General features: G+C 42.9%; 1 protein-coding gene across 1 annotated transcript in view; it reads left to right on the top strand.

Moving 5' to 3' along the window:
- Frem2 (FRAS1 related extracellular matrix 2) overlaps window positions 1-15751 on the top strand; it is a 126086-nt gene that overhangs the window by 48781 nt on the left and 61554 nt on the right. The window contains exons 3-4 of the mRNA XM_057756986.1: window positions 7497-7643; window positions 11887-12117. Coding sequence (XP_057612969.1) covers window positions 7497-7643; window positions 11887-12117 — 378 coding nt within the window. The remainder of the gene's footprint in view (window positions 1-7496; window positions 7644-11886; window positions 12118-15751) is intronic.

Raw genomic sequence — 15751 nt, forward strand, 5'->3', positions numbered from 1 at the left:
GTTGCCAGAGATCTAATAAATTTATTTGTAGCTTCAGGCAGGACTTGCATGAAATCTTGCTGCACCAGGTGTTTGCTTTTGTGGTTTTTTTTTTTTTTCCTCTCCCCAGAGGGTGATGTGGGTGTGGATCTTCCTAACTCTGCTCTCTGGAAAAGAAGTCAGGGCTTCTGTGAAAATGTTTGTTTGCTTACGTCTTTATTTCTATGGGAAATCAGTAAAATGATAGCAAATTAGTTCTAGGTGACTTTAAAAAAAAAGAGAAAAGGTAAGACCTCCCCAAAGTTAAAAACATACACAGGTATATATTAATACTTTTATATTTCATATTTGAAATCTTTAAATATATAAGCCTATCAAAGGGCCACTAGAGCAGGCTCAAACCACCAGGTAATATATTCATCTTTCACAGTAAAGAAATGACTTTACAATCAGCCCATTGAAACTACACCTTTCTGAGACATTGATAAAATAGCAAGTGAGGATTAATTGCGGGTCCATGCCCTACTGTAAAATACCTAATGTCTGTATTTGTGCTGTTCAACAACATAATTATTTCTTTAATGTATTGCCTGATCAGCAAAATTAAGTGAAAGAAAAAAAATTCCTTAGCTGTTTGCGTGACAAGAATGAAAATAACTAAGCATTAGCTTCCAGGCTGCAAATGCTCCTGGAATAGTGGGTGAGAGTTCACCTTGCAATTACCTGTGTTTACTTTGTCCTTTGCCCTTTTCAGGTGCACATTCAGGTGGATGTGCGCCGGAATTCCTCATCCTGAGCATGCATACCAGCAGCCAAGACCTTAGTTCCACCAAGTCTAACTCAGGAGATGACATGTGACGCAAACCAGTCAGGCTTGATTGAGCAAAGACTCTCAAACCCTAGGTCAGAAGATGGACATCAGTGGTTCTTCTGTTGTGAGGGGGTTGCAAGAATGAAAATAAGCACATTGGTTTTTATTTTAAATTCCTTGTTTGTTGGGCGGGGCAGCGGGGGCAGCTGAAGCTTAGCGGGGAGGGAGGGGTTGTGCTTAGTTACTAGAAGGAGCCCTGAAGGCTCAGGCTTGAGGCTCCCACCCATCTGTGGCCTGCTGAACCCCTCCATCAGAAGCAGCTACCTCTCAGCCTACTCAGCCCAGCCTTGAGTAGCCTCTGAATCCCTTCTGAAGTTAGAGACTCTGAGCTCTTGTGTTCATTTCTGTGTTCATCTTACTGTCTGGGGGCCTCGGGGTCTTGGCCAGCAGTGGAGGGACAAGTCACTCAGATGGTGTTGCTTCTATCTCATGGCATCAGTTTATGAATTCATTAACCTGAGAAGATTAAAAGGGTGCTAGCATGGTCTGAAATTCAATGGTGACCTCAATGAACTGATCAGATGACTCGGAAGAAGCAGAAGAAAAGAATACTGGAAGTTGGTGTTAAATTGGCCCTGATATACTCTATACACGGATTTAACCCCATGCCCTCTGACCTGGTTCTCAGAGTGTAGAAATCCCTGACCTACTGTGTGTTGAATGGGGGTAATAATGGTTCAGGTGATTACAACTTAAACACCATGTGCCCATGCTCAAGACTGACCACTGAAATGCCTTATGTTGATTTTAGGGGTTGCAGTTACATTGTTACGGATAGGTGAGTTTGCAAATATAAAATGGAAGATTCGTGTGGACTGGGGATATATCAACCTGTGGTGTAGTCTGTGGATATGGATTTAACCCTTCGGAGCCTTGTGTAGCAGAACCCATCATGTACCACCTTCCATAGCGTTCGTGGAAGTATATATGGTGAGCCACATCCCAAAGGAGCACCCTACAAGGCGTGCTGTGGACTGTGGTACCCTTGGCTTCTAAGGGGGATGGGGATGTTTGTCAGCCTCGCCATCACATCTTCTTACAACTGCTTATCTGCAGAGACTGCACAAGAATAAAGAGTAGGGTAGATGAGATGGCTCAGCGGGTACACTCGTCGCCAAGTCTGACGACTTCAGTCCAATCCCCATAACCCACATGACAGTAGAAGAGAGCTGACTTTCAACGCCTACAAGCTGTTCTCTGACCTCCACTGTGGACCCACACAGTGCACACACACACACACACAAAACACCATATACATACATGCATAGATACATACGAAGAGTAAAGTGTGAGCTAAGCCACACGAAAGCTGCTCTCAGCGTTGTTCATGGGGCAGCTCTGAATATATCCTGTCTCCATCACTCTCTTTTCTGTGATGGGTACACTTCTTTATGCCTCCCCGGAAGATAGCTCTGTGTGTGTGTGTGTGTGTGTGTGTGTGTGTGGTGTGTGCCCATGCACACATGTAATAATATCCAACTGTGCCCCGTTCCCTTCCACTTATACAAGTTCTTTTACTGCTTAGTGGATCTGATCTCTTGTTCTCTGCAGCCTCTTTTATGCAACCTTTAAGGCAGTGGAAGCGGGGGTGGAGCTACACAGGCTGAGGAGCTACACAGAATGATAGGAAAAAATGATTTATCAATGACCAGCTGTTGCATGTATCAGTAATTTTAATGCCTTCAACTGACATACACTAATTAACAAAACATATAAGCATTCACTGTAGTACGTAGTCTGGAAAACAATACAAAGTATGGGCAATCCTTGGTCCGCCTCCCATCGGTCCCAGTGGCTTCAGAGTCTGAGGTGTTCTTATCTGTGTGTCTGTGTCACCTCAGGCTGAGCCGTCCCCTCCTGCCCTCAAGTCAAACGTTGGGCGAACCTCATCTACAGTCAGCTTCTCTCTGATTTCCAGTGACTTCAGTAGCAAAAAGTAAAAAATAATATGTAGCAAATTTTCTAGACACCCACAAAACTGCGTTCTCTGAAGTTCTTGTTCCTGGGTTTCTCATCCAGAAGCGCTTTTCCCTCCACCACCCTGAATGTCCAGATAACACCCTGACTTAATGACCGTTTAACCACTGTCTCTTCCGTGTGTTGTCTCGGGTTCCCTCTGGGTAAAGAAATTCCTCCTCCACATACATGCAGCTTCAGCCGCAGGGCAGCACCTCGCAGTACTTGACAGTCTCTGGCTTGTAGGGTTTGCGTTTGCGCATGCGCCGTGCCCCATAGTTGAAGATTGACCCCTGGGATCCAAAGACCCAGGTCGGCTTCTGTTTTGTACCAGGCGGTATTCAGAGAGCAGTCTTTACTTGCTGCTGACTTTAAGGTTCAGGGGTCTGACAGTCTCTCCTATGAAGAGCCTAAGGCCAGTGCAAAGTTAGAGATGCATCTTGTCACAGACACGACAGTGTCTTTCCGTGAGTGTAGCAGGAATCACGAACTCCCATAAACATAGCCGGAATCTCACCAACTCGGTCCAGATGGTGATTGAGTCTGGCTTGCTTTTAAAGAACAAAACTTTCTAAAATTTGCCTAAAAATAAAATGGCACAATTTTGCCTATAAATCAGATAATAATAATGCCTTAAATCTTTTCCAATATAAACACCCATTTTTAGGTGAGCACCCTACTATTGGCCTACATCCCCAGCCCTTAAATATCTGTCTCTATCTTTGGCTTTGAAAGGTTAAATCCAGATTAGCTTTTGTTTCATTGTGGATGCCTATGGAAGTCTCCAGATTGAACCTTATTCTTGGCAAGTGGAATTTACCATAAAAGGACACTTTTCTTCTAATTAACTTTTGTCTAAGGACAGATTCCTCATCAAAGCTAAATGTTGGGCCTCCTCCCTCAACAGCACAGGTCAGGGCTGTGGCACACTGTGTGGTGGTTATTATGTGCCCTTTGTCTTAAGGGAACTCAGGAAAGCCAGTGTTTCCGGGGAGGGATCTCTGAAGATCTGCAATTCTTTGTTATTCTAAAGTCACTATTGAGTCTGAACTGAAAGAGAAAATTGTAGCAGCCTAAAGACCAGCTGGAAAAGTTCAAAGGAAGCCTTCTCATCAAAACCGTAATGGCTCTTGTGTCAGGGCTTGGGGACAAAGCATTGGGGAGTGTGGTTATCAGCTGTCACGCACCTGTTGTGGAGATTTATGACAGAAGCCATGGGCCTTAATTTGTTTCCAGCTCCTCGAGTATCTGATACCGGGGTGTGCTTTTAAAAAGCAGCCAATCACATAAATAAAATTTGTCTGGTTTTTAAGCTGATTAATTTTATGTACAATTCCACATTCGGTCATGTAGCCTTAGTTCACAGCATTGACATGTATTATTCCCATCTACGGAGGTTAGAGGCGTTCACATGGTATATAAGAAACAAGGTTGATTTCCACTGTGTTCGTAAAACACAGTTCAGTTCTACAGGAGCAATCACACTCTTAACACACGGAGTTAAAGTCAGCCAAGTTTAGTCCCTCTGTGTCCCGGCATCTTCCTTACCCAACAAGGGACTGCTGAGGTGTTATAAGTTCTAAACCTCAGGATGGCTCACGTGTTCAGAGGAGTCAGGTGGCAGCTCATTGTTTGGAACTGGACTTCGCAGGTGTGACTTGGTATGCTCTAGTAAAATATCCACTGAAGAATCCCAGCTTTATATTAAATTCTAAATCCCTGTGATAATTCACCTGGACCATATCATCGTCCTTACAAAGCAAAGGCTCCTGGTACTGTTTCTGGTTTTCTTTCAATGAAAGTGTTGGGAATCCATGAAAATATTTATTCAGCCAGATGTGACTGAGAACCTGTGGATAAACCAGTAATTTGGTACCTGTTGCAAAATGAAAGACAATTTAGATGTATCCTTAAAAACAATATTTTTAAATGAAAGTATTCGGTACTGGACGTTACATAAGTGTCATATGACCCAGTAAGTGGGGCATTTCCTTTAACCGAAGCAGCAGAATTCTACTCCATTTAGTGACCTTTTTTTCCCCTCTAACAATAATCAAAAAAATGCCTGCTCTCTAGATCAGGGGTTAGACTCAGAAGAGGCAGAAACGATCAGTCAGAAAATACGTTTAAGAAATGAGGCTGTGGAAAGTGTTTTGTAGGAAAACGAATCCAACAAAGGGGCCAGCGAGTGCTACAGCTTGCTGGGGTGTCTTGATTCATTCAGGGGTGATCAAAGCCCTCCACCACCCAGCAGTCTTCAGTGTGTAGTGTTTAGAAGACATTGCCACTTCTTAGACTATTTCAGGAAAGAGAATCAAATTGTAAGACTGGCTAAATATCGTCAAATTTGGAAAAATAGACATTGCCAAGAGGAGGAGAAAAGTCATAGGTGTTAGAAAGGAGACCATGTATCATGCAAACCCCACCTCCATGTTCGTACATAAAAAAAAAAGTGAAGTGTTGGATATGACCGCATCTCTTCCTATACAAGTGATGGTGCACTGTGATATCCTGTCTGTGTACGCGAGAGGTGCTACTTACATTCGGTAGTTAGGGATTCTATCCCTTTCTCCTTTCTTCGTACCAGAACCTTCAGACTCTCTTCTAGCTGTTCATAAACTATGCAATCAGTTAGATCAGGTCTTCTCTGCTGTAACAAAGTGCCTGAGATAATCATCGTGATAAGAGCACGGGTCTACTTTGGTTTATGTGAACAATTGGCCCTCGTCCTTTGGACTGCGGCATGATAACAGATCATGGCTGTCTCCCTGACACCCATGTAGTGGCTCGCAACAACCTGGTACTCCAGTTTCAGGGGATCTGATATCCTCTTCTGGCCTCCACAAGCACCAGGCAGGCTTATGATACACACACATACATGCAAGCAAAACACCTATACACATAAAATATTAAAATAAATATCTAAAAAATTTAGAAAGTAATTATAGAGGGTGTGTTTACCTGTATTCAAGAGACTGAGTTAAGAGTACTGCAAGTCGAAAGTCTGTGTTCGCACTGCGTAGTGAGACCCTGCCTCAAAATCCAAACCAGCAAACAAACAGTCAAACCAGAAATTAACTAAAAAACGGAATTGTCCAGCACCTCATCAGCTCTAAGAATACAATAATCCTATGTGTACCGTACATTTTATGTAGCTGCAGCCAAAGCACATGTTGTCACTTCTGCATCACAGTTTTAAGTGCTTCAGTAAGGATTTCATATTTATTGATTTCTGTGGTGGTGCAACCACTCGGCGGTATGGGGGATCGAACCGAGAACCTTGTAAACACCAGGAAAAGTACTACCAGAGTTGCAGCTCTGCCCCTGAATCTTCTATGCAGTGACTGAATGGCTTTGCAGTGGTCTGCTGTAGGACAGTGGAGTAGTAAGCCTTGAGTTTTCTCAGGTCTGGGGTGATGAAGGAAATAATTACAATGAGTGCTTCCTTACAAATCTGTTTTGGCTCCTTTGGGGACAAAATTCCCATGGAAGACTGACAGGAGCAATAAAACATTCCTTTGCCTCTGGCATGCGTTGTGGGACTTTTTCAGAGGCTGTGATGCCAAGTCAGACAATAAGAGAACCAATTTCCCTGCATAGTCTTAGCTGCATGAGGTTTTCAGGTTGTCAGGTGTGAGAGTTGATAACTCAAAGTCACCATGGTTTTTACTTATAAAAAGTTAAGAGAAAGCAGACGGTATGTTTCTCCCCTGGTTGCTTTGCCTTGTATAGATTTTCACTCAGCCAGTTAGAGTCTTGACATTTCTCCACCCCATTTTTCTCTACATAGCTCTCTTTGTGTAGACTCAAAAGAGAGGAACCCAGAATACAAACCATCGCTTTAGCTGTGTTTGTTATTTAGGCTTTGTCCCCTTACTCTTTTCCAGAAAGACTTAAAAGGAATTAGTGATGCCTTTGTTTATAAACCTCACAGATCAAAAGACAAGACGTTGAGGGATAGGTGTGGAGTGATCAGCTGATAAGCAGTTCTTTGATTTACTCAACAGAGTAGCTCTCCATTAGAGAGATCACACACAAGGTTCTCTTTCTCCCTAGAGGCTGCCAGCTCCTTTTTGGTGGGAAGGTGGGAGGAGAGGGGAGGCCAATGAAAAAGGCTGTCTGTTTGCTTTCAGGAATGGAGAGGAGTCTGGTGAAAAGGGGGGTGGAGCAAGAATATTTGTTTTTCTGTAAGTGGTTATAATTAAAGCCTTCCACCCAATTGCTCTGTGAACCAGAAAAAGGTATTTGGGAAGGTTTTTGTGTGTGTAAGAACATTGCAACCCTCTATAGAGAAAAGCTTGCTCACCAGCGGCACCTTGTGGTGAGTGGGTTTTTTTAAAGGTATCTTTTTATTAACATACAGCCCATACAAGGTATTTCCATCACATTCATCCCCCTGCTGTTCCCAGATCTACCCCTCCCTGTTTTATGACTTTCTTGGCTTCAGAATACTACGTGATCCTTTCCGCTTCCCACCCTTCCATCCTGAAAGAAGGAGGAATTTCTGAGGGACCATATCGTCTGGAATGCCTGACCGTCACTGAGAGGCCGGCTCCATCTCCACACATGTGTTCCGGAGTCCGCGTATTAAATCTATTAGTATTCTTTTCAGAGTTTTCTCGTTCGTGGACAGTTAAGGCCGTCCATTCAAGAAAGCAGTAGTGTAAGGTTTTACATTCTTATTTTCCAGGTGGAAACAAGTTAACCAACCAGCATTTTCGACTGAACTGGGCGTGGATCTCATTTGAAAAGGAATACTACTTGATCAACGAAGATTCCAAGTTTCTAGACATTGTTCTTAAACGCAGAGGGTACCTGGGAGAAACTTCATTTATAAGTAAGTTTAATTTGCACTTCCTATGTGTTTAAATTTTTTCTCTCGTGATTAAACTACAACACTAATTTAGGTCACTGATCTTGGTTAAATTTTAGTGAGACGTTGATATTTAACTTCTAAGAGATATCAACAGCTATACATCAAGGTGCATGATTGTGACCTTTCTGTGGTGTAAAATAAATGCACAAAATTGGAAGTCATCACCGATGAATTCAAAAATTAAATCAAATGTTCCTAGGTTAGAATAAACTAATGAAAATCTAATTTATCTCCAGGGTACAATTCATCTAAAACAGAACTTTAAAAATACATATGACAGCTGGGCAGCGGTGGCGCACACCTTTAATCCCAGCACTCGGGAGGCAGAGGCAGGCGGATCTCTGTGAGTTTGAGGTCAGCCTGGTCTACAAGAGCTAGTTCCGGACAGGTTGAAAGCCTAGAGAAACCCTGCCTCAAAAACCTAACAAATGAACAAACAAACAAAAAAACATGTGACAGCTACTTTAATAAACAAGCAAAACTATTCAGGGAGTTGGGCCCTGTGGCCCTGTGGCTCACTGAAGTCCCTCCCTGACCACTACATGTTAAGATGTTACATGTTATATCCTAGCCATTTTCTTAAACCAAAAGCCAACCGCAAATGAATAAAACCCTTCTTCAACTCTGATTCAAGGCCACATTTCACTTCATATGATCATAAAATAGGGAAATGTGTGAAACAAAAATACAGTTTGTGCAGAATACTGAGGGCATTGATGAGAAGTGGCATTGCACCCTGGGCAATGATACCACTTTGAGAACGATGCATTTAATAGAGTGGGTAAGTGCTGAGGACGGAAATTATTAATCACAATAGGAAGCTAGAAAATAAAAAATAAAAGGGTTGTCTCTGAAATTATTACTTTGACATTGCGCTGGCCTGTCACCCCTTAAACATTAGGTCCCTATCTACAGACGGGTCCCTCCGCTAAACACACTGTTCTCCCCTGATGTGTTTGGACCCTGGATATTAATTATTCTTTCCTTTAAAAATAGGATTCTTATTTCTGTTTTTTCCTTAACTTTTGAAAAGAGTCCACCTTCAACTGGGCAGCACTTCCTGGCCCCTCGTGTGCTGTACTTCTGCAAGACCCCTCTTTACATTCTCTTTGAGCAGTAGATGTTCGTCCTGCTCTCCTTCTTAGGGACGCAGTCTCTCTGCCAGGGCTCCCCTCTGCACACCCCCAGAAGAATGTTTACTGTCAGCGAGAGGTAGGTTTTACCTGTGCTTTGTGCCTGAAAACACAGTGAATAAATTGCACTGAAAACAGGGGAAAGCAGAGCCCCTTGGTCCTTATCAACAATGTTCCTGTCTATTTGCATTCTGCCCATGCTTTTGGCAAGTTTGTGTAATTTGAGTTCACAGTTATCCTACGTGTAACACTGAGAAAGTTAATCATTGAGAGGTGTTTTAGAGACTTTCAAGTTTGAATATTTTCTCGCTCTCTTTTTTTTTCTGAATTATTATTCTTCAGTGGAATGCTAATGCATTTTCCTAAGTTATTTGTTTGGACCAACTATGGTTTCCTATGACTGTGACTATCCCAGCATTTTACAAGGGCTCCCTAGCTCTGCTTGGCTCGCCTCACACAGATACTTAGCAGATCGGAATGGAAGAATATTAGAAAGACCCTGCGTGTCCACGTCTCCCTGTGTGTCCACGTCTCCCTGTGTGTCCATGTCTCCCTGTGTGCCCACGTCTGCCATCATTGAAGATGACCCTGAAATTATGCCAGGACCTGGATTAGAGTTCAAGTGTAACGCAAAGCAGATTTATAGAAGTCTACAATGAGGATGCTGGTCCCATAAAATTTCCACTTCCACATATGGACTTACTTACATACACACTAGAATACATGGTAGCTGCAGATAGAATATCACTTGAGTACAGTGTGTAAATCAAGATTTATACAGAACATATAAATGCATTTTCCCAAAGATGACTCTTTATCTTGTAACCCCTTGTTAAATCATGTTTGCATGCCTGTGACAAAATTCTTGGCCAAAGCTACTTAAAAGAAGGAAGGATTACCCAACCCTGGCAGTGAATGGACAGAGGCAAGAGTGACCCCAACTGTGCCAGCAGAAGCAGGAGATGGGGCTGTTCACATCTTGGTTGACCAGAAAACAGAAAGAGCTAGACCAGGCCCAGGAACAAATATAACTTTCAAAGACTTGACCCTAGGGACCTGCTTCTGCCAGCCAGGCCATACATACAGCCTTCAAGATAATGCCAACAGATGTGGCCCACACATTCAGTGCATCAGCTGAGCAGGACACCTCATGTTTAAGCCGTAACAAGCTTCTTAAAACTAATTCTGAAGGTCGACATATAAGCTAATGGGCTTTGCTACGCCATTGTCATACACACATCGGCTTTGGTCCTGCGTATCTTCTGCTACTGTCCTCTTCCGACCCCCCTTTCTGCTTTCATGTGCCATGAATTCCCTCACCCTCTCTCTTCCACTCCCCTTAAGATCTCTTTCCTGCTCTCTTCGTCTCCTTTATACTTTCACAGCTTACACACACACACCTAGATTTCTCGTTAAAGAAAACCCATGTGCTTGTCTTTCTGCTCCTTGCGTATTTCACTTACCATAAAGATTCATCCATTACATTATTCTGAAACTGTCCTGATTCTGTTTTTCTTGATGGCCGAATGAAATTCCATTGTGTCTGTGAGCCACAATTTCTTTATAGGCCATCTTTTGCACGGTCATCTAAGCTGCCCCCATTTCTTAGCAGTAATCGGACATGCTGAGATCTCTATGGTGTGTAACAACTTCTTACCATCCACTGCTGAACTAAACGCGCATTTGTATTTGATGATAGTCTTTGCATCTCAGGATCTCAGTTGTACTAGTTAGTAAACATCTATTAATGGCAAGAACACCCTCAAGCCCACTGAGTGCTCTATCCATCCCTCTTTCCCTTATAAACCTTCATTCACCAGTTCCCCAGCCCTCGAGTCCTTACTGGTGCTGCACTAATCAATGGGCCTACAAAATGGAAGTGGTTGTTACTGCAATCTGAGTCTTTATCCATGGCCAGGGCTAGTCCCCAGTACCCTCCAGATCTTAACCCCACGAGAAAAATACCATTATATCTTCCACTTCACAAGTGAGCAGAGAAAATGTGATACTCCCAAATAGTCAGGTCCCAGGGTCCACACTGATAACCACTTCACCAGAGTGTCTCATAAACTGAGAGCGGTTAGGGTAATAATTGGTTTGCATTCTATTGCTGTGTGGCTGAGAGGCTTGAAAGTCCACTTTCTCAGCCCCAGAACGCCTCGTTTCAGCCCTGCACTAGCAAGAGTGCATCGCTTCATTCCGCCCCACACCGTTTTTTCTGCGTGAGAAAACGACACAGAAGTAGCTTCATTTAATAATGGAAGGGAACGCTAGTGGGTGTTTTCAGTAGCAGCAGTGGGGATTCGGTATTGCAGCCTGTGTCTCATCAGTGGATGACTCCTCTGTCCTGTGGTAAACGTGGCTGAAACTGGAGGTGACGCCCTGTAGGGTAGGAATTCCTTTCCGGTTTTAACTGTCCTCTGTATCTTCTGAAAAGAGTTCATTGCTAATGAAAGGAACCCCAGCCAAGCAGGCAGCGGTCGACCAGCAGGTGCTGTGATGCTTGTAGTGGGGAACTCAGCCAGACACAGAGAGCTGGCACTCCTGTTTGGAGCCCTTTATCCTTTGCCATTAAATACACTATACTGTCTGCTACCGAAGCAGATGCATATGTGAAACACTACCTGTCCGGTGTTTTTCGGAAGACTAGAAGATGAAGGCTTTTCACAAAACCTTTATTTCCATCTTCATGTTAAGATTGGCAGTCTGTGGTGCATTCAGATATATCCAAAGTCATTTTCTCTTTTCTTATTTTGATGTTTCGTGTTTCAAGACAGGGTTTCTCTGTGTATCCTTGGCTGTCCTGGAACTAGCTCTGTGGACCAGACTGGCCTCGAACTCACAGAGATCCACTTGCCTTTGCCTCCCTAGTGCTGGGATTAAAGGTGTATGTCACCGTCACCACAGGGACAAAGGGATCTTATATAAGCACTCGAAGGCAATTTGTTTCGTTTTCGTCTCTGATAGAGATTCAGCAATTAAGACAGAGCTGGATGCCCAGCAATGAAACAAAGAAAAAGAGGGAATCGTTCCATTTACTCTAAACTGAATGATTTATATTGTCTCTGCAGGCATCAGCACAAGGGATGGGACTGCACGAAAAGACGGTGACTTCAAGGGCAAGGCCCAGAAACAAGTGCAGTTCAACCCCGGCCAAACCAGGGCCTCGTGGAGAGTGCGGATCTTGAGTGACGAGGAACATGAGCACTCGGAGACCTTCCAGGTGGTTCTCTCTGAGCCCGTGCTGGCGGTCCTGGAGTTCCCCACGGTGACTACTGTGGAAATCATCGACCCAGGCGACGGTGAGCATGATCATCTCTCCCTTACGGGATTGCTGATGGGCGTTTAGGACAAAGCACTTTCCCTGTAGAGGAGTTTAAAGTCACTATGTGGACTTTCTACACAGAGAATTTTCTAGATTCTTTAGAATTCTCGGGTATATTGATGGAAAGGAGGAAATGCAGCCATAATGAAGGGAAGCTATATCTCAGGTACATTAACTGTAACCAATGCACCAATGCCAGGTCCTCTCCATGATTGTCATTCTAAGAACCAGTGTGGTTGGTTCCTCCAGTTTTTGTGGCCCCAGTTCATCAGCTTTGAAGTCTTTCAGATGTCTTAGAATACCTTTTAAGCAAATGGTTTGAGTGTCAGACCACTCTGGGATGAATTTGTTCCCTGTATTGCATTTTATTGTTTCCACCTTCGTGGGGTAGTACCCACCCCTTTGCTCCCGACCGCCCCTCTTTCTGCCATGAGCCATAGCACTGAATTTCTCTTCGGCTACTTTCCTTGTCAACGTGTGCACTTGGCTGACATTGTGAAAATGAGCATTAATGTTCTTGTAAGTTGACCTTCTCCTGCCCCTTGCATACAATCCTGGTTTGTCTTCATGTGTATTTGAGTTGGGGCGGGGGAGGGGGTACGGAGTGAATGGCTTTTTGAGGCCTGGCCTTTACACCGACCTCATTGAGACTTCTAAAGTTGAAATGCTGTCAGAAGCCAGACATGACTTTCTTTCTAACTGCCAGCCTGCATTATTTTGTCAGTCAGAAAATTCCTAAATGTTCTACAAAGATGCAATCTGCCGAGTTCATAAAATGGGGACTCCTGCAAATCCCTGTTTTAAAAGACTCAGCATGATTAAAGAGCTGGGGGCTTCCTGCATCCTGAGCTTACCAAATTTCTCTGCCTTCAGTCAAATATGAAGTTCCCCTGTGTTTGTAATTTGCATTAAACAATATTTAACATTAATTGCATAAATTATCTGTGAATGAATAATTAAACTTTCTTTTAGTCTGCAGCTTTGGGGATATACTTCGATAGTAACGCTTTTCTCTTTTAAACAATCCCATGACAACGTTAATACATTTAAGCTGCTCTGTTAGTTTAAGCTGGAAGCTAGCTTTGGGGATTTTATTTGCTGTTTAGTAAAATTGCTATCGTTTACGTTAAGGGATAAGACTTAAAACTTATTTCGGCATTCCTAACCATAAGGGAAGATATTTCTCTCGACCAGTGACATGTCTGAGCGATGGGATTTTAAAACAAGGGAAACACGCACACGTGAAAGCATGTATGTACATACATACACCTGGACCTCACATAGTTATAACTATGCTATTATGTACTCTATATTCATTTATTGTTTTTAATTGAATAGTTGTGATTTAGGGAAGGATTTTAAACTATTTCGTATTCACTCCATACATTAGCATCTGCAAACACACACTCTTTGTTGCTTATTTATTTAATGGGAAACCATGCTCAGGGCTAGCATGGATAATGTCTAATTCTGCCTTGCCTGCCCATATCTGTGCCCTCTGCACCACTGGAATAGGTGCCAACCTTCCACCTCCACCTCAAGACGAGGTCCAGTCCTCGTGTGCCTGTGGCATCCACGCTGCAGCAGTCTTGAGTGGCAGATACCAGGGAGGGTGCTCCAGAACTCCCCTGAAAATTTGGGGATGACCATGAATAAGAGTAAATCTCCAAGCTGCCCTGCCCATTGGGAAGGGGCTATCCAGAGGCAGCTTAGTCATCCAATGGATCTTTGTGTCTGGAGTAGACAGATTTTGCTGTGTGGGAATGTAGGACGGAAATGAAAATTCAGTGTTATTCAGTTATCAAGTAAGTAAGTATTTGCTGTGGGGGAGGGTGGAGAATGGTTAGAACATTCTTCTGGGAAAATAGATAGTGGCAGCCTCCTAGACTAATAGATTCACATGCTTATTGAACGTATCAATAAATTACATCAGCCAATTCCTAACTTCTTACTGGTTTCGCTTTCTGTATAAAACCTGGAAGGTATTAGCATCAGAGAATAAACCCAGGTATTGTAAACAAAACAAAAACAAACCAGAAAACAAGAACGCTTTAGTCCTTGTATTGTGCACCTGTGTAGTCAAAGGTTTACTGAGCATCAGCTGTGGATGCCAGGAATTCTGCTAATTGTTGGAGCCGAGGTGAGACAATGAAGATGTGCAGTGAGTGCTATGACCTTGTGACCACACTCCGTCAGCTAATAGTATAGAGAGCTGCATGCTACAATACATAATATAACCCATGGAAGGAGCAGTTAACCCATTTATGCCTGCATGCATGTATGTGTATTGTATCCAGGAAGTACCCTGGAAGCTAGAAAGAGGGCATCAGATGTGGAATTGGGTTAAAGATGGTTGTCAGTCATCATGTGGGTGCTGAGAACTGAACCCAGATTCTCTGTACGAGCAGCCAGTGTTTTGAATAGCGCTGAGCTATTGCTCCTGCTTTAACCCAGTTTTGAGAGGTCTCCAGGACAACAATTCTTAGCTTTCTGTCTATTAAATCTTGTATCTCAAATAATACCAGTGTTTCTTACTCTTTGAAACATATGGACGTTACCTGGTAGTAAACCCTTTTGTTTCTGTTAAAGGAAAATACGTAAGAACTAAACTTTAAAAAAAATAGACCCTATTTGTCTTTTCACTTCTTAATCTCTCCACTCAGAATAAAATGAATCTTTATGTATATTTATTAGGAGACCACAACCTCAAATAGTCAAATAGAAATGCATAGAGAAAACTATAGAAAGCTCATTTTTATGTAACAATTTGCCTTGATACACCTGAAATGCTTACAAGCTTTTACCAATCATGTCATTCTGACATTTCCCTCATTATATTTAATCATGACTAAGTAGGTCAGCTATTCCTTTCCTATAAATGTTTTTGGTGGAATCAAATTGAGTTGCTGCCTAATATTAAAAAAAAAAAAAAAAAGCCTGGCTGGAGAGATGGCTCAGCAGTTAATAGTACCTTCCTGCTCTTTTGGAGGACCTGGGTTCAATTCCCAGAACCCACGTGATGGCTCATAACCACCTGTAACTCCAGCTCCAGGGGATCTGATGCCCACTTCCGACCCCCATGGGCTCCTGCATGCATGTGGTACACTCTTATGTGGGTCAGGCTCACTGATTTCATCTGCTTCTTTCCTAAACTCCAGTTTAAAATGGGTCTGTATTGACTTGGTTCATTTTAGAAGAATAAATACATAACAAAGTGTTAAAGAAATGTCCAAGTTCAAGCATCAATGGCAGCATTCAGACGCTTCTGCACTGAGCATGCTTGCTGGCCATGGCCTGAAGTTGTGTTGGAAGGCCTTCTGAGTTGTCTTCAAACCTCCCAGATTCCTGTAAGGCGGGGAACACTCATTGCTTTCATCATGCCCCAAGTTCTCTTCCTCTTCGCCTATTGTGATGGGGTTTTAGAAGATCTTTTGTTCTGTCGTGTTTTTAGGATTTTCTTCATCTGTGCAGTGTAATGAGAGAAAGGACAGGATGAACATTCTCTCTCCACTGTAGCTCCAACTTTGTTTCTAAGAATTGAAGTCGCTTTTTGTTGTTTTTTTCCTAGTTGCAGCATCGTCAAAACTTAAAAGTAAAATCCAGAGTTCCAA

The sequence above is a fragment of the Chionomys nivalis genome, chromosome 24, assembly GCF_950005125.1.
Source record: "Chionomys nivalis chromosome 24, mChiNiv1.1, whole genome shotgun sequence".
In the NCBI taxonomy this organism is placed as follows: domain Eukaryota; kingdom Metazoa; phylum Chordata; class Mammalia; order Rodentia; family Cricetidae; genus Chionomys; species Chionomys nivalis.